General features: G+C 35.7%; 2 protein-coding genes across 2 annotated transcripts in view; one reads left to right on the forward strand and one right to left on the reverse strand.

Annotated features, from left to right (window-relative positions):
* Positions 1-16,519, reverse strand: part of PLCZ1 (phospholipase C zeta 1) — a 45,723-nt gene extending 29,204 nt beyond the window's left edge. The window contains exons 1-6 of the mRNA XM_042890394.1: positions 16,506-16,519; positions 15,855-15,978; positions 12,367-12,601; positions 6,991-7,192; positions 2,577-2,721; positions 950-1,102 (exon numbers count right to left, since the gene is read on the reverse strand). Coding sequence (XP_042746328.1) covers positions 950-1,102; positions 2,577-2,721; positions 6,991-7,192; positions 12,367-12,601; positions 15,855-15,978; positions 16,506-16,519 — 873 coding nt within the window. The remainder of the gene's footprint in view (positions 1-949; positions 1,103-2,576; positions 2,722-6,990; positions 7,193-12,366; positions 12,602-15,854; positions 15,979-16,505) is intronic.
* Positions 16,520-16,845: 326 nt separating this feature from the next.
* Positions 16,846-17,718, forward strand: CAPZA3 (capping actin protein of muscle Z-line subunit alpha 3). The gene has a single exon (XM_042889524.1). It carries the CDS (start codon positions 16,846-16,848, stop codon positions 17,716-17,718), a length of 873 nt encoding a protein of 290 aa, XP_042745458.1.
* The last annotated feature ends 1,616 nt before the right edge of the window (positions 17,719-19,334 follow it).

The raw sequence follows: 19,334 nt of genomic DNA on the forward strand, positions 1-19,334 counted from the left end.
GAGGAGAGGAGAGGAGAGGAGAGGAGAGGAGAGGAGAGGAGAGGAGAGGAGAGGAGAGGAGAGGAGAGGAGAGGAGAGGAGAGGAGAGGAGAGGAAAAGACGTGTTCAATTTAATTTCAAAATATCGACTGTACAGGTCAATGGAAACTTTGAAGGTTTTTTTATAGAAAAATCTGAAAATTTGTTCATAACTTTGAATTTCCAAAATTCAATTTCCAAAACCTGGTTTTTGCACAGCTCTCAGATTCAGAATTCAGATTCCAAACTTCTAACTTCTAGAATATTTGACAAGTAACTGAGGTTTATAGGTTGTTTTTTATTTTATATGAAAACAGGGCAGCTGTAATGCACCTTGTCATTGAGAACCATTCTAACACTGAATAAAAAACTGCATATTAAAAACCAAATGCCAACACTGAAATTACTGTAATTTCTTTAGACTATGACTTAATATGAATTAAATTATCATATTGTGGTTCACCTACAGAAGCAGTCCTATGTCAAAATGTGGTAGTCTAAACACAGGAAAAAGCATCTGCCTTTAAGGAAGGCAGATATATGCACTGGAAAGTTAGCTGCTTTTGAATATAAAATACAATAAAACATTTAATGTATACAAAGCACCAGAAATTGGATTCATGTGAACTGCAACATGAAAGACCTCTGAAAAAAAAAAAAAAAATGCTACTGTGTTAGCATTTTATGAATACATGCTTCAATGTGGTACTGGAAAGTTTTTTTGCAGACTAAAATTCCCATTGATCTGTATGATTTATTTCTTAAAGAAAATATTTTTATGTATTTTATGTTGCTTAATTTTTCATTTTTTTACCATTTGAAGTTCATTCAGATGCAAATGATCAGTTTCAGAAGAGTTTAAAAAAAAAAAAAAAAAAAAAAGCAAAATTTTTTTCACTAATTTTCACAGAGCAAAATACAGTATTATTACCTCAGGAGAAGGTAGCTGAGTCACCGGTATGTCACCAATTGTTGAAGTAAGTAGTTTGTCACCTAGAATATTTAGTAAATATTGTGCCATCCTTTCTTGTTGCTTAGGGCTGCAGTGATTCTCCAAAGACAGCACAACTGGATAATCAGATGCCTAAAAAAATAGAATTTAAAGTCCATTATGATTAAGAAGTATAAAGAAGATCCCCAAAAATATATTGCAGAAGGCCCCTTAGTAATTTATATTTTCCTTGTATTTGCAAAATATTTCGAACGTGTTTATTTTTTTAGGTTAGTTACAGAATAGTAAAGCTCACAAGACTTATAGAAAAGGGAAAGAATAGTTGAAATAGTAACTTAAATCCAAAGAAGAGAAAAACGAAAAACAAAAACCAAAAAACAAAAACAAAAAAAAAAAAAACAACCAAACATCATCCTCAGGACGTTAAGAGGAGATAGAAACAAATCCATGGAGATTAAAAAGAAAAAAAAGCATGCAATTTTTTTTTAATAATGTCACAGTATTTTCTTGGGACTCTATTCTTTACCCATCACAGTACTCAAGCGAGACATAGGAACTCTGGCAAACTTCAGAGAATGCCTCAAAGGAGACATGTCCATTTCAATTCTATAAATAATTTTCAGAAGTCATCAGCTAATGAATAAAATATTTGCTTGGGTAGGATCTAAACTAACAGTTTATAAAGGAAGAGTCATTCTGTGTTTATTCAATTTTTAACATTTTTTCACTGAGGATTTGCTGGTGACCATTATCAGAAGAACATACTATTTTAGACTGATAGGAACTATTATTTCTTGATATAATTTTATCATCTTTTTTCTATAACTCATGCTTCTTAAATGAAGTCTACGTTATACCTTTACACAATATTCTATTTACAAGCAAACATAGGTGAGATTTATCTGATATCTGTTGAAGACCAGCTTAAATCTGAATAGACTATATATGTGTGTGTATAAAAATCCACATAAATGTGTGAATGTACATATGTACATATATTATGCAAATTACATTAACAGTCTTGCAGGACATCAGTTCTGTAGAAGTTTTGTCAGAAATCTGCAAAGAGACTGAGTAACAAAAAATCTCCAGCTTTTGCTCTTTTGCCAAAGATAGACAGAAGGGATATTGCCTTAATGAATCATCTGACAAGAAGACCTGTATCACGTCTTGAAATTTTTTTTTAAAAAAAAAGGTGGAAATGAAAACAGAATAAAAATCAAACTAACTTCTAGTCTAATATTTTCTCTATTTTGTGAAATCGAGCTTAGGATATCAGACAGTGTTAGCAACAGAAGAATAAGTGAAGTAAATTCATAGCAAAATATAAAGGCGGAAAGTATAACATTAGACAGACTCTGAAATAGTTTTTCAGTTCATTTTCAGTGCTTGACTAAATGACCTTAGGTAAGAATTCCATCTAAGAAACTGCAAAATTAATAAACAGATTGTACATTTTTCCTGTAATTCATTTTAGTAATGTTCATTCTATAAAGACTATCTCAGTTTTGTGGTTATTTTTTACCTCTGAGAATCTCAAGATAGCAGTATATTTGCAGGCTTTATTAAAACACTGTATCATTTTAACTGACATATATATACATACCGCAAAAGCATACTTGTCTACTGCATGAATTACAGAATAAAATGAAAGTTTGCTTGTGAGGGTGTGACCATGATACACAACAGGATCATTGTTTGAGCCATCCCAGCAGTCAATTTCCAGACAACGGCATCCTTTTAACAGAGCACTTGGAAAGAACAAAGGAAATAATTCACAGTTAAAAGGAAAACACCTCATTTCTTTTTATGTCACTATATTTCTGCCTACAAGCACATAAAATACAAAAATACTAGTCTATAATCATAACTGATAAATCCTAGGAAGTTATAAAGATATGAGACCAAGCTCTATTTTCTGCTGTTCATCTTAGGCATATTAGGTAATAAAATTTATTAGTGTACTAAGGAGGAAGATAGATTATATGAATATCCTTCATTAAGAGACTGAAAAAGAGAGTCAACATTTTAAGGTAAAAACTTTGGAATGTTGGTAAATGTATGCTTAGAATGGAATAATAAATACTTGAAAGGGCTTTTTTTTTTGCTATTACTATTTCATGATATGTCTGAAAGTTTGAGAGTTGTCATACTTAAAAGGATTAGTATATCACCATCACACCTAAAGAATCAGGTTCTGCTTCTTTGTTATTTTCTTTAGCTGTTTTACCTCGGACTTAATTTCTAAGAGGTAGGGCTAAAGTTTCCCGGAAGCCTTAAATTTACTGCTTCAATTTATAGTAGGTTAATTGTTCCCCTTAAATCACTTAGGTATCTAACATTTGCCTTGCTACTATGTAGGTAGCTCCAAAAGTAAGCCTCCTATTTATTTCTGTGGAAGTTATGACAAAGAATACAAACACACTATCTGATAAAGCAAATTCTCAACTGTTCAACATGATTTTTTCAGCATAGACACCATCATTTGCTGTGCATTTTTGCCACTGATGAACAAGAGCCTGCATGCCACACTTGTAAAAATCTGTACCAGCAGATTTTTCAAAGCTGTTGCTAGCAAAATGTTGCCCACATAATCAGTCTTTCATTGGTTCAAAAAGATGAAAGTCAGAAGGTGCAAATCCAGGCTGTATGGTGGGTGTAGTAGGACAGATCAACTAAGATTGACAACACATTCAGTGATCTTCCAACTGATATGTGGAGCCTACCATTATCATCTTGCAAGAGAAAGATTGATTTCTTCTCTAGCCTGACTCTAGAAGTCCAGGCCATCATCTCTGTCAACATTCTTGTGTGGTGGTCAGAGCTGATGGTTACTCCAGATTCCAGGAATTCCCGAAAAATCACTCCTTTCCTATCCCAAAAATCAGTGTATACCACTTTAGCCACTGAGGACTGTCTTTAACATTTTTTTCAATTGAGAAATCACACTCCACTTCACAGACCGCTGTTTTGACTCTGGCTCACAGCGCTGACACCTCTCATCATTAGTAATGCCTTGTATTGCTTCAATAGGTCCTGACAAACTTGCATACAGTCTTCTTTTTGTTCCTGTGTGAGCATTCATGGGAACCATCTGGCACAGCGATATTCCAACATTGCCACCATCATCTCCTACACCTTGAAGCCAATACTCAGCTTCATACACAGTTCCCCGGTCATAATCAGAAGATTCGTGCAAATGAGCTGATTGAGGTGCTCTTCATTTTGTGATGTGACAGATGTGCATGGCCATCCAGAACATGGCTTGTCTTTCATGTCACTGCTGCCACTGCTAAAAAGCAAGCATCACACACCTCTTCACTGTGCTCACATCCACTTTTTGATCTCCATAATCGTTCAGCAAGCATCTATTAATGTCAGGTGTTATTTTTTCTGCATGGAGGAATTGAATGATACATCCTTGCTTCATATGCTCTTCCACGTCAGGCACCATTTTGTCAGACTGCCCTTTTGCTGCATCCGTCACGTGACAACAAATTGTAACAGAATACTGGTGGGAAGATTCAACCTCTACTGCCACACCATCAACATCTATCTCTGACATTGTGGGCCAACATAAAAAAAAAAAAAAGACATTACGTTCGGGTCAGCCTTTGTAAGCATTTCTTGAACCTCTGTGCCTGGAAAAATCATGGAGGACATCCTCCTAGTTACCATGTTAAGGCACATACTAGACGAAGAGGTTATCTGAGACAGCCAGCATGGCTTCACCAAGGGCAAATCTTGCCTGATCTAGTGGCCTTCTATGATGGAGTGACAGCATTGGTGAACAGGGGAAGGACAGATGTAATCTACCTGGACTTCTGCAAAGCCTTTGACTTGGTCCCTCACTACATCCTTCTCTCTAAGTTGGAGAGGTAGAGATTTGAAAGATGGACTGTTTGATGGATTAAAGAACTGGTTGGCTGGTTGCAGCCAAAGGGCTGTGAATAATGGTTCCGTATCAGGGTGGAAGCTGGTCACAAGTGATGTCCCCCACGGTCAGTCTTGGGACCAGTGCTCTTTGACATTTTTATCAATGACATAGATGATGGAATTGAGTGCACAATCTGCAAGTTTGCAGATGACACCAAGCTGTGCAGTGCAATTGATACACTGGAGGGAAGGGAAGCAATCTAGAGGGAGCTAGACAGTCTGGAGAAGTGAGGCCAAGTGAACGTAACAAGGTTCAACAAGACCAAGTGCAGGGTGTTATACTGGGCTGGGGCAATCCCAGGTATTTATACAGACTGTGAGAAGGCTTCCTTGAGAGCAGTCCTGCTGAGAAGGACTTGGGGGTCCTGGTGGATGAGGAGCTGGACTGCAAAGCCTTTCACGTGTTCCCTCACCACATCCTTCTCTCTAAATTGGAGAGGTAGAGATTTGAAAGATGGACTGTTTGATGGATTAAAGAACTGGTGGATGGTTTGATGGTTTAAACACACTGGTTTGATGGATTAAACACACTGAGCAGTGTGCGCTTGCAGCCCGGAAGACCAACTATATCCTGGGCTGCATTAAAAAAAGGGGCAGCCATCAGGGAGAAGGAGGTGATTGTCCCCCTCTACTCAGGTCTTGTGAGGCCCCTTCTGCAGTACTGCGTCCAGGCCTGGGACCTTCAGCATAAGAAAGATGCAGAATTCTTGGAGAGGGTCCAGAGAAGGGCCACTAAGATGATCAGAGGGCTGGAGCACCTCTTCAATGAAGAAAGGTTAAGGGAACTGGGCTTGTTTAGCTTGGAGAAGACTCCGGAGAGACTTCATTGTGGCCTTCCAGTACTTGAAGGGAGCATACCAACAGGAGGGGAAACAGCTATTGACATGAATGGATAGTGATAGGACAAGGGGAAATGGTCTTAAAATGAGACAGGGGAGGTTTAGGTTAGATATTAGGAAGAAGTTTTTCACTCAGAGGGTAGTGACACAGGGGAACAGGTTCAGAGAGGTTATGGATACCTCACCCCTGGAGGCATTCAAGGCCAGGCTGGATGTGACTCTGGCCAGCCTGGTCTGGTGGTTGGTGACCCTGTGCATAGCAGGGGGGTTGAAATGATTATTGTGTTCCCTTTCAACCAGGCCATTCTATGATTCTGTGATTCTAGGATTCTATAAACATTATTTTACCATATTTTTTTTTATTTTAACCATATCTTAAAGATGTATCTAGACAGATATTTTCTAATATTTTTAATACCATTCAAAAACAGGAAGTGAAAAGGTTTAATATCATGTTTGCAATTATTTTAAGAGACACAGTTTTTACCTTATATAATTTTAAATTCTGCTAGAAATAAATGTGATGATTGCAAGCCATTAGAGAATATCTAGAGAGAAACCAAACAAAAAATTTCATAGGACTTTTAATTATCTCAGCCAAAATCATGACCAATATTTTTCTCCTACTTCTCCTTTTTCTCCTACTTCTTCTTCTACACACCTTTTGCTCCTACTTCTTATTCTGCTAAATGCATCTTGGTCATAAGGTATACTTGTTTCCTTTTGCTCTTGGAGTCATATGCTGCACAACTGAACAGTTTCTTCTCTCTCTTGGCTACTATAATGCCCGCATAAGACCTTTGTCCCATTTTGTTGCTATTTCCAAATTGACTGCATTGCAACACACACTAATCACGAATAACTGACAGCTACATAGTGTGCACTTATGTCCTGTATATTGATCAGACTGAGTTGGTCCAGAAATTTTATGTTTATTTGTAATTTTTTCATGGTATGTTGAGAATAAAAACTGATTAAGTCATATACTGTGCTGCATGCTATAGATTTATTTTGCTATGAAAAGGATGTTACGTGCTTAAGTGAAACAATGGATTATTTCCAGTCTATGATCAAGTGGTTTGGTAAATATATTGAAAAGATTACACATAAAATAAGACTATTGTTTTCCACTTTCATCCACAATGGCTATTGACAGAAGCATTACCTGTGAGTTACTTCTGGAAAGCCAGAAAATGTTTACAATATTGGTTAAAAACAAACAAAAAAAACCCTCCATCTGAATACCTGATATATCCATTTAAATCGCTGGGTCCTACTAGCTGGTCAGATACCAAGTAGGTATTGTGAGAAGATGAAATAAAATAGTCACATAATGGGTGGTTCATATCTTGGTAGACGGTCCGGTGCTCTTTTTTGAATATAATACAATCTTCTGAACTCATGTACCTTATAAACCCTTCAAACGACAATTGTCTTCTTTTCCTAACTGTTCAAAAAAGAAAAAAAGAAAGGTGAAAAATCTGGTGTGAAGCTAAGCTGATAGTTATATATGTGTATTTTTCATAGTTTTTAGTAGATAATTCAGAACACTGCTAAATGTTTTACAGCCCAACACTTCTCTGCAATTTTAAAATTCACAAAAAGCAATATGAACGCAAACGTCAGATTTGTACAGTTCTGGTGTTGATGTGGTTCTAAATTATGAGAGTAGTGTGTTCTTATGTTTTTGTACTTCTGTGGATTTTAGAAAAAAAAGTTTGCAATAGTTCTAAGTAAATATAAAATATTTCTTATTGTTTAGTTTTGGAAAGTAACATGCTAGTCAGTGCATTAATAGATTTTTTCTCAGTAGAAAATAATGGAATTTTTCTTTAAAATGTCATTCATAATCTTGCAGAAACCATGATTCTTAACATCAAGCATCTTAAATGGTGGAAAATTGAAAGCAGCTAATGACAAAATGATGTTTTGTTTGGAAGTATTTGAAATAAAAAACATCATCTTAACAATATAAATTACTGCCCACAAAGATGAATTTGAAATCACGCTTATTATATTACTGCATCTATAACAAATCATGCTAATTGCCTTCATACCAGTGATAGTCATCCCATTTATTTTGTTATTTAACTGAATTAATGACAAGCAGATCCATTACGCTGCCAACTGTTGCTCTAATGTCATGCTTCAAATGTAACTCTTTTGCAAATGATATAATCTCAGATGTCAGTTTTGATTCAAAACACAACCTAGTTTGAATTAGTCAGAGATTTTTCACAGTTCTGACTGCAAAATAACCTTATTTTTGTCACCATAGTCGGATAGTGATTCTTAATCAATAGGTAATCAGACAGTACTTTATGCTAACAATAACACTGGGTTTTCAAGTTTCTTCACTATTTTTTATATTATTTTGGGTTTCTCTTGCCATAAATAAATAGAAGATGGTAGTAGTTTTTTTCTTGAAGAGAACATGTGTTCACATAAATGCACTCATTAGTATAGTCCCTTTAAATTAGAAACATTACTTTGTAAGGCAAATATGTATTACTTTGATAGCCAGCATATAAGTTCCTTGGATTCAGAGTTCATTTCATTTCTCTGATCATTGGAAAAAAAATATGTATTTTTATATAGCTTATTTTTATATAGCTTATTACAAGACCTTGCATTACATTCATTTACAGCTCTTTTCTCAGGATCTATAGCTGCTATCTTTGACTTGCATACAACTAAAGTCTTGTTTCTGGAGAGCCATCAAAATTCACTGCAACTTTGTCGATCGAAATTGGTAAGCAGTAATGAAGCGATGTGATCATCACGTGATCATGAACAGCATATCATCTGCTAAAATAATTTTTCAGAGAAGACCTCTTGTTTAGTAAAAAAGGTCACAGTTTTTAAAGTCTAAGATAGAAGAAGGCTTAAATTGTTGTTATTCCTACTGTTAGTTCATACTATTAGTTAGTTCATAACTCTCTGACCAGTGAAGGAAACCTACTGGGTTTCATTAGAACCCACTCTTATCTTTGTCTGATGAAGATACCAAAATTGGTTAAGAACACAAGTACAATGCTTTTTAAATTCTGATAAATAGCACAGCCATACTATTTTCTGGTCATTTACAGACACTTTCTTTTTCTGTGTTAAAAGAAATGGGAATATATCTTCATAAACTTTCCACAGGGAATAGATGCTTTCATCCAGGCCTTATGCATCTCCCGAGAGGAATCTCAATCTTTTTCTCCATTAGCAGTAGTTAGTAAACACATATCCATTTGGTGCAGAAATAAAAAGCAAAAGCAAGGGAAGATTTCTGTCTTCTTGTAGCTTTTTCTTGTTTACAAAATTCAATGCTTTTTTCTTGCCTTCCCTTTTCAGATAGACTGAAACACTATTTATTGCTAATATTTTTTTTTTCCAGTGATAACTGTTGTAAAAAGTAATTTGTTTTTCTCTTGTTGTCAGCCCAATTAAGGTAAATTTCAGCACTGCCATGTAGAAAAATACAGATATATCACAGGAATTATGGCCAGTGCATGATTTTTTGAAAGATATATTATATTATATGCCTATATTTTTTTAGAGTTCATCTCCTCCTACTTTCTTAATTTACAACTTCTTTGTGGAAAGAAATATTGAAATTAAGCTTTCATAAAATGTTGGACAAATCTGTCTAAAATATTGTATTTATATAAATGGAGAGTAGATGGCACATACAAACACACCTAAGAAGCTTATAGCCTAAATTTTTTTAATTAATAAATACATTCCAGATTACTTAAATTCTTTATCTGACAAATGTACTAATGTCTCAGTGATCAAATCCATGCAAATATTGAATTTTGAGAAACAAATAAGAAATTAAAAAAAAAAAAAACTGTACTAAAGAATGACAAAGTCCCTTTGGCCATTTGGTTGGCATAACATGGTTTCTTTAATATCACTTAGTGAGTCAAGACTTCTATATGAAATTAGTAATAGAATGGAGAGATGTCTGAATGTTTGTGTGCAACAAACCTGACATCTCAATGTTAGTAAGAGGTAACTGTCAGATGATTCACATATTCACCATTTCTACGATCACTTTCATAAATGAGTCCTTCAGTCAAAAATGCAAACTTTAGCTTACACACACACAAATCTGTCAATGCAGAATTTTGTCATTAGAAATTTAAACTGTGTAAGAAAAATGGAAGAGCAGTGTATTCTGTGCTGTTTCTGAACAAAATACAGCATCTGCAGACAGCTAATTTGGAGTTATGTCACTCAATGACATTGAAAAGTTGTCTCTCTGTGGACACAAATGCTAACGATGGACCAAATGTTAACAATTGACTTATCAATGTTGTATATATCTAGTCACTGCTTTTATCATCATCGTGACATACCAGTGTACTAAGTTTATCAGATAATGGTCGTTACTATTAGCAAACCAGTCAATCTTGTGTCAAGATCTGCCCTTTTCTCTTTTTGTAAAATACAGGACAAGGCTGGCAGATGAGTCTAACAGATCATCTTGATGAAGAATATGCTACACCAAATTCAGAATGACAGTTGCACAAAACGGTATATCACGACACCGTATGAATCAACTATCATGTCAATCATATCTGGAACTTTCTACTAAATATATTTGAGTGGGAGTATTTGTCCAGTCAAAGCAGCATGAACAAGACAGCTATTATTTCACTCAGCAGTATTATTCCAATAACAGGATAAACAATTTTTTCACAGATGAGGAAAAACGAAAATTTGGCTTAAATCTCTAGTGTAAATCAGAAATTTAAGAAAAAAAATAAATTATATTTACAACTGTGCCTACTAACTGAGTAAAGATTCTTGTTCTTTTTATAGCTATTAACTTTCTGATCAGATCATTCAAAACAAACTTTTAAACTGGTAATAACTTACATAATTACTTAGGAAAGACTAATTTTCAGAAAGAGTAGGATATGTTTAATAAAATTTGTGCTAATTTGAAAGGTAGCCTCTAAAAGTAATGACATAAGGAAGATTTTGTAGCTATAGCTGGACAATGAGTGACTTAGTGAAACACCAAATGCCTTTTGCTTCTGGTTGAAAGTGTGCTGTAGTTTTTCCCACAATAGTGGGAATGATCAGCATAGACATTCCAGAGTTGTTATCTCAAAAGGAAGTTTTTCTCCTTCTTGAATTTATTGCTATTTTTTCAGTTTTCCTTACTCAGTACGAAACAATGGAAACCAAAGGAAACAAACACTGTTAAACATTTAATATTCATCTTCCTCTGAACAAAGTTTCCAATAAATTGTATTTACATTTGATTTCCTTTTTTCAGCTTATTAGCAAATTTTGTCTCTTGCCATGTTGAGAGAAACATCAGAAATGCAGCAGCACAGCTTGAAGCAGCCATCAGCAGCTGAAATATCTGCTTGTTACAGATTCAACAAATCACTCATCTCACATTTCTATTGATTCAGAAAGGACAAATATACTGCAAAGTATTACTGATATCTGGAAGAACCTAGCTTGAGTATCAGATTCCAGTCTGAATTATCAGTTCTAGCTGCTTAGACAGCTTCCCTCCATTGCACCACGAGAAGTGTCATGGATTTGCTGGGCAATACTAGAAGTGAAAAAAAAACACTATAAAACTCAGAGTTTTGGAAGCTGCAAGGGAGGAATAAATAAATATAGTTTGGGTATGCAGAAATGGTTTTAGGGAAGCTAAAATACGACTCAATTTGAAACTGGCTTGGAAGTTCAGTGGAACATGAAGTGCTTTTACAACTTCGTTGCCCGTGTTTTTAAAAAGAATATGTGGGCCAACTGTTGAATGGGGCAGGTGGCTTTGCTGACAGACTCCAAGTCTGTCAGCATTGTTTAAATTCACCAGATTTGCAAGACTGCTTTAATGCATCCCTGAAATTCTTACCAACAATACCCAGCTGACAGCAAACCAGAGTGTAACTGTTCAAGATTTCAGCCTTACTTAGTAAAGAAAAAGAGATATGACTTTACTAGAATTTGTTTTCTTCTGTGAAATCACTGTATTAGATTACTTCTACAGTTAAACTTTCTGCCACAGAACACTCAAATGCAGATAGCATGATAACAAAACACTATTTGTATTTTTTATCTTCATAGTCCAGCACTTGTAATCCTCTAATTAATTAAGCAAAGAGATTGTCACTAAAGAGTTAGTCTGGCTTCCTAGTAATGCTCATTCACATATTTCAGTGGGTATAAAAAAAATTTAGTGTGGGTTCCCTACTCTAAGAAAAAATGCATTTTGTTTGAAGCAATCTACAGCTAGATTTTGGACCAGTCTGTTGCAATAAGGAGTAAGAATGACTGAGCTGGTCATATTCTGTTGCTGAGTAAATTTACTTTGTTTTATTAAGAGTTTCTAATATTATCATATTTATAATATTCAAAAACCTGAATTGTAAGTAAGTAAATAAATAAATAAATAAATAAATAAATAAATATTTGATATTTGTGCTTACAAATGATATTATACAACAGACACAATTATAATATTCTTGCTAACACTACTTTCTTTTCAATGTCCAGTTTGCATTAGTCAGGTGAGTATTCAGCAGTATAAACTGTCTATGAAAAATAATAAGAGCTAAAAAATAAGAGCTAGAAATCAAATACTTCAACTATGCATACCTTCATCAATGGGTTCATACTTCAAAATTACTTCTAAGGCAGTTGTTTCAGCATCTTCAGTTTTAAATTGTTCTTTTTTGAGAAATTCAGTGAGCTCGGTGTCAGCAAGACATTTGTGGTTTTGAGAGTAAGCACAGAAAATTTCATGAAATTCATTTCTGTGTACAATAGCTCGATAAATTGCTCTGAAGTCTTCCATGTTGATAGTACGTATCTTCCGCTTGTCAACTGTTTTCTGAAAACAAAAATCGAAACAGTCAACGCAAAGATATACAATAGTAAAAAGATACAGATAAACCAGTCTATAATATATTATAATATTATATTATATTATATTATAATATTGAAAGAACTACAACAACAGAGAAAGCTTAGGGCAGCAGTGGCTACAATACATTATCAAATTATAGTCTTTTATTTGCAACGTTTAGATTTGTCTTTCTGTGTTAAAAGTGTTTTTGGACAAATTAAAACGTATCATATGACATGGCATCTAAGTAACTAAAAGTAATTCATATATAATATGTGCAATATTAAAACATAAGTCTACGTTAAAATGCTATGCGTTACGATGGATATGCAGCATAGAAAATGTTGAGTAAAAATATTTGTAATATGATACCCCTCTCACAGAAAATTGAACCAAATTGTAAGTACAGTATTTTAAATTTACATACAACATACATCAAGTTGTGATCTGAAAAATGAAATAAGAACCAAATTTTCATGTTATCCTTTAAAAATTTCTACCAAAATATGTAGTTGTGCATATGAAATGTGTTTACATCAGTTTAGCTTGCATGTGTTAAATTTGTTATTGTAAAAGTAAGATAAACTTTGGAAATTTACTCAAAAAAATAGCCACAAAATCATATACAAATTTTTTTTTTTTTACCACTGTAGGCTAATTAAAAGTTGTAACTTTTGGCTCCTTCAGATGTGACTACCAAGGAGGTTGGATTTCACCACATAATAATGACACCTGCTTTGATTTGCAGAGCCTCCCCAAAATTGTCCATAAATAAAAGATATCTAATTGGAACTCTGGCTACTGTTTGATGAAAGCTTCTGATTACTACTGATTAGACTAGTTTTGAAGTGACACCATAGAATCTAAATGCTACATTGCCAGTTTTTTTCCTATGCAGTAGAGTTCCCACTGAGAGATGGCAGTGCAAGTACAACAACAACAAAGAACACAATACTAGCTAAAAAGAAAATTTCAAAAATTTTACGTAACAGTAGTGAAGTATTTGCTTTGAGTTTGTAAAAAGAAAAAAATAAAATAACAATCACTTTTAATGAAACTAAGCAGCAAGATAATAATTCAGAAAACTAATCATATGCTTTTTATTACTGCTTGAAAAATCATTCAACTATTTTTTTAACATCTTCAAGGCAACTGCAAATTTACTCATAATTGTTAATCAGAAAAAGGAAATACCAACTCATTTAGAAATTAAGCATCCACGAGGACTCAGGAGACCTTCTCTCAGCTACTGGCACAAAGTGAAACTGGCCAGAAAATTAAATTTGCTATTTCGTTGTCCTTTTCTGAAATGTAGATAACTATACTGCCCAGGGGTATTTTTGAAATTAAAATTATGAAAATCTCATCAAAATGTTAAAAAAAAAAAAAAGATAGTTATAAAACTTTTATTGGCAGATTTTTATTATTATTATTATTATTTTAATTAAGGCACATCACATCTTTTCAGAAACAAAAGTATCTTGACAAGGGCTTAGATCTGAGAAGTATATTAAAATTTGTCATTCCTTTAAAATGTTTATGTTCATAATTCTAATATCGCCCAAAGGAGCATTACGGTAAAAAAAAGAGAATATAAAACAATGTAAATTGTTCTTTAAAAACTATGTTTCCTACAAAATAGATTTTTGTTGTGTATAGTTATGTGATTATCAATATGTAGTTAGTGAAAATAATGGCAGAAAAAATTCCTTCCAGATTTTGCATTTTACATCCTGTTGGAGTGATGAACAATTTGAGTTCCAAAATTATTGAAAATAGCCAAATATCTCAGAAAGTAAAGAATACCTAACAGCACTGCTAAGAACTACTAGATCAGGCTGTCAAATACATTATACACTTATACACAGATACTCAGAATATACACTTCTGAGTATCTGTAGCTAGATCAAGCTTATTCTGTGCAGATCACTTCCCCAAATAATTATTCTCCACCCACAGTTCATCAAATATATCAGATTTCTGTCAGAAATCAGGTGGATTTCTAATGGAAAATAACAGACAATTATGAGAAATAGTTTCAAGTTCTCATGAAATTCTCAAGTTTAGCAGTTGTCTCAATGCAGTGAAAAATTCAAAAATCATGGGCATCACCCCATGGTTAGCAAGGACTGCGCTCACACTGCTGTTTTCACCTGGGCTAGAGAGAACTACAAAACAAGATAGAATTAGGAAATACTAGTGCTTTCCATCTCCCTGCCTTCCCTGCAGTATGACAAGACCTAAAACTTTTGGAATTCCCAGAGCTAATTCTCCTATACCAAATCTGGACAGAATTAGGAAACTGGCTACAAAACTATCACATAGAAATCATATGTATAAATAGTCACTGAGTTTCATTTCCTTAGCAAAACAGATTTACCAAATAGCTATTTTGGTTTGAAAAAAAAAAAAAAAAATGAGATAAAAGAAAAATCCATATAATTTTTGATTAATTAATAGGATGGACCTGAAGAACATGAAATCCCAATGTGTCCAAAGGCACTCAATTTTACAGTTTTTTCTCAGTGGGAATATATGAACCTAATCATAATTTGAGAGCCTAAATTAAATTACCCTATTATTAAGGCTTATTTCTTGATTTTGCATCCGTAGAAAACCCATGATCATTGCTGTATCTCAAGGCCACATCCTTCCCTAGGAGCGAGAGTGCTATGGATGTATGGGATATCAAAGCATATCTCTTAAGTGCTTCACAAGAGAGGTATGGTGGAAAACTGATTAAGTAAGTGTGCTGGATTTACATTGACTTGAAGCTGGAACAGATCAAATACCTACATATTGTTGATAGCAATCTCTCTAATGTCTCTGAACAGCAATAGCCAGGCATGGCTGCACTCATTAGCTCAATCACAAAAGCAGCTCCATGGGATGAAGTCAGAATATTTACATTGTTCTCCATTGAGGCCTTGTTACAATACAGTTGGGAATCAGGGCCTACAAGTTTGTTTATTTTTATCGCTCAACACCATTTTGCTGTGGTGAAGAGATGGTAGAGGTCATGCAACCACTCAGCTATCTATTTTACACAGAAACAAAGGATCTGGATATGGCAAATTATTTGCTGATTGTGCACACTCTGTAAGCATGAAATTAATTTCACAAAATAAACTAAATTAAAAAAAAAAAAAAAAAAAGATTTAAAAGCACAGCTTATATAATACCCTTATGTAACTGACCTTCTAAATGTATCTGATCGCTGAATCTATATATTCCTCACCTTGAAAACATGTTTCACATGGGCAAGATTAAAAGGCATGTGCAGTTTTTCAAGTAGTTTAACAGTGCTATCTAAATCAATCTTCCCATCCATGAAGTCATCCTGAATGATGTTCAAAAACCACGTACAAGAGATCAAGTTAAGGAGAAGTCTGACCTCTGCCACTATTTCGACAAGGTGAGACAACATTTTAAACCTAAAATGCTTGCATGTTTTCTCAGAACAGAAACATTTGTGCTCTGCACTCAGTGAAACCTGGGGCACAGAAAAGAGCCAAAGACACAGGGAGAGTGTACAGGAAGATGAAGGGTAGTCAGGGTGAAGAAGGGCTTTGAGAAGAGGAGGGAGAAGCAGAGAGATAGATGGGGAACAGCAGGAAAAGTGTCCACGAGGAGCAACAGTGAGGCATTGTGCCCACCCTACTGGCCTAAGCAGCCCAAGCTAGCACGCCCTGAGCAGACCATCCTGCAGGCTCAGGTCCTCTTGCACTTCAGCCATGTGGTCCCGTGCAGGCCCAAGCCTGGCTCAGGCCTCGATGCATGCTCAAGTCAGGAAAAAGTTATACAGTGGCAGGTGTCACAGGGAAGACCAAGAGGAAGGGGAGGATGGAGAAGAAGAGGAGGCAGAGCTGAGGGAGGTGGAGGAGGATATCTGTTCTCCTCCATGGTGACTCCGCGTTGCCAGCTCCTTGTTCTTCACTTTGACGGCATTGCTAGCATTTGGCAGGCCATCACCTCAGCATGCTCTGGCTCCCTGTGGGGCCCTTTTCTTTCCCTCACACCCCAGCTCCTCTGCTGGGGTTCCAGGACCCTCTTTGCTCCTTCCCCACACTCAGACCCCACTGGCATTAGCTCAGATGTGTGAGGTCACAAACTGTGGAGTTCTGGAGCACCAACACTTCTCCCCCTCCTCGCTATCTTGTGGCTGTTCCCTCAGCATCTCCTCCTCTCACCTGTCAACTTCTATCTTTCTCTTAGCCCTGGCCCCAGTCATGAGTGTGGAGCAGGGGCTGCGTGCGTCAGAGAAAGTGTCCCTCATTTGTGGGCTGCTGCGCCAGTCCCCTCCAGGGGAATTCAGGCAGGTTGTCCAAGATCTCTGTGATCTGCTCCAAGATGATGAGCTGGTGAAGCAGGAGGCTGCCCACACTGGGGCCCGTCACAATAAGAACAACTTCACCCCTGTGTTTGTAAATGGGAACATTGTGCTACTGACTCAGTACAATGACATAGGAGGAAACCGCTTCTTCTACCCTCAAGACAAATTCTCCTTTGAGTTTGACCATTTGAGTGGGACAACCAGCAAAACCCATTTGCATAGAGTAATGCTAGATGAGGGGGAGCTGTGGAGAGGAGCCCTCCACAAGGGTTTGAATGCTTATGTGAACTGCCACTTTCCTTCAGGGAACTGCTGTGTGTTCAAAAAAAGCCTGGGGAAGAGGCAGATGTTAGTGGCCTGCATTGAGGCTCATCTGTACCAGCCCTCTAAACACTGGAACAGCCTTTGGAAGTCTGACTGGACTTTTGCTCTGACTCCAGTTATGACCCGAGTTACAGGGGTATTTTTTCTCCAGTTACACTACTTCAGAGATGCTAACCTCCATGTAACTGTCAACAAGTCTGTAAGCGAGTCTCTGCATGTGATAGACCGAAATCAGTTTGTCACAGATTTCGTGAAGTTCGTGAAAGCCGAAGACAACAAGATTCATACTGCCATTATGGAAAACATCCAGGCCTTGTCAGAGCATACATGGAGGAAAAATCTGCGAAGGAGACTCCCTATTACTCGTACCTTCATGAACTGGAATGAATTGTTGAACAATCAGCATCCAAAGACCAGTGTTTCCAGAAAAGAAGTACCTCCATGATTACTGAATTGCACTGTATGATTCAGATGCTCAAATAAATGACTGAAGGACAGAATGGGAATGCTTTCTAGTTGATTTATTTCTAAATTGCTCAGTAGAGTGCAGAAGCTGTGATCAGTCACTTGACACTGTGAAACTAATGGACATCAATAGAGACAGAAAGTTATTTGCTGTCTGTTGTTTTTTTTCCATTCATGTACTTTTTAACTGCTACTGGAGGTACTAGTAACGCTCACTGCTAAAGGTGGTATATACCACTACAGATGAGTCAGTAAGTGAAATCTTACTTTCCTTCAGAATTTTCCTCAATATTAAATGTATTTGTTTATTCATATTACATGGAGAATTTGTAATAAGGAAAATAATAAGATTGGTAAAAACATGGAGGTGTTATTACTAGATTTGTTTAATGCTAGAGAAACCCAAGAAATTCGGCCTTCAAACTTTACTTGTGCATAACTGTATGCACAAGAAACGTGAACAGAGGCAGATCAGTACACAGAACAAGTAAATTTTTTATAGTCATTGCAGATAATAGAAACACTGAGTGTCTCCTATCACTCATTATAGACTAAAGAATGCTACTTCTCCCAGTTTCCACTTACTTATTACAAATGACAGAGGAATGCATGCAACTTGCTCCAATTGTTTTCAGTGTGTAATACATCACATATTGCTACCTATGATGGTACTCAAACAACCAGTTATACCTATTCTGAAAAAGCTGCTATAACAATATAAAATAAAAGCTTCTACCTACAAAAGTTGTGAGCATAAGATCTTGATTTTTATAACTTTTAGTGGAAATTATGCTGTCAGATGTATTGAGCATGCCCTGTAATCACTTGGTTTAGGAGGTTTCTTATTGTATACATGAGGATATAATAAATTGCCCAGAGAATCCAATAACAAAAAATGTGTCCAATCTAAAAATTATTCTATATCACTCTGTGTTATGGATGATGAAGTCATATGCTCAATTTTTGTTTATAAGCAATATTTGAATGTGACTGAAATAAATGAAATATTTATATCTGAATTTCTTCAGATTTTCCTTGACTGGAGTACATTTTTCGTCTGATTGTTATGATCTTTATGCTCACTCAGCACAAAGATTTTGGGGAGTTTTGTGCTAATTCATGTGCAGAAAAGCATTTGTAATGCAGTTTCCTTCCAGCAAGCAGAAAGCAGACCGCTGCCCTTGTGACAGTGTCCCTTGACAGTACGTATTACAGATGCCCATTTGTTAGAGAACTTGCTCCATGTACACAGAGAGGGAGAAGGATGGAGCATGGAGACCGTTCTCTGTGCTCCTTTGGTTCTTAACAGAATGCTACATTACCTATGGGTCATTCTCTTTTCACCCCACAGCTGCTACTGAGATCCAACAACAGTCCAACTCTTTTCGTGCTCATGTTGTCGTTGCAGGCTATTCCTTCATCAAACAGCTGTCTTCATGTGTTATTTATTTAAATATGTGATTATTTCTTTATTGAAACTTAGATTAATTTTACTTAACATGTTTTATGATCCAGGGCTGCTTTAGTGAAGATGGCCTGTTTTGTGTGCATTTCATGTATGCAGTACAGTACAGATGAACTTTTTACATCAGAAAA

Source organism: Lagopus leucura, unplaced genomic scaffold (assembly GCF_019238085.1).
Source record: "Lagopus leucura isolate 7727_CA_CO unplaced genomic scaffold, USGS_WTPT01 Super-Scaffold_100159, whole genome shotgun sequence".
Lineage (NCBI taxonomy): Eukaryota > Metazoa > Chordata > Aves > Galliformes > Phasianidae > Lagopus > Lagopus leucura.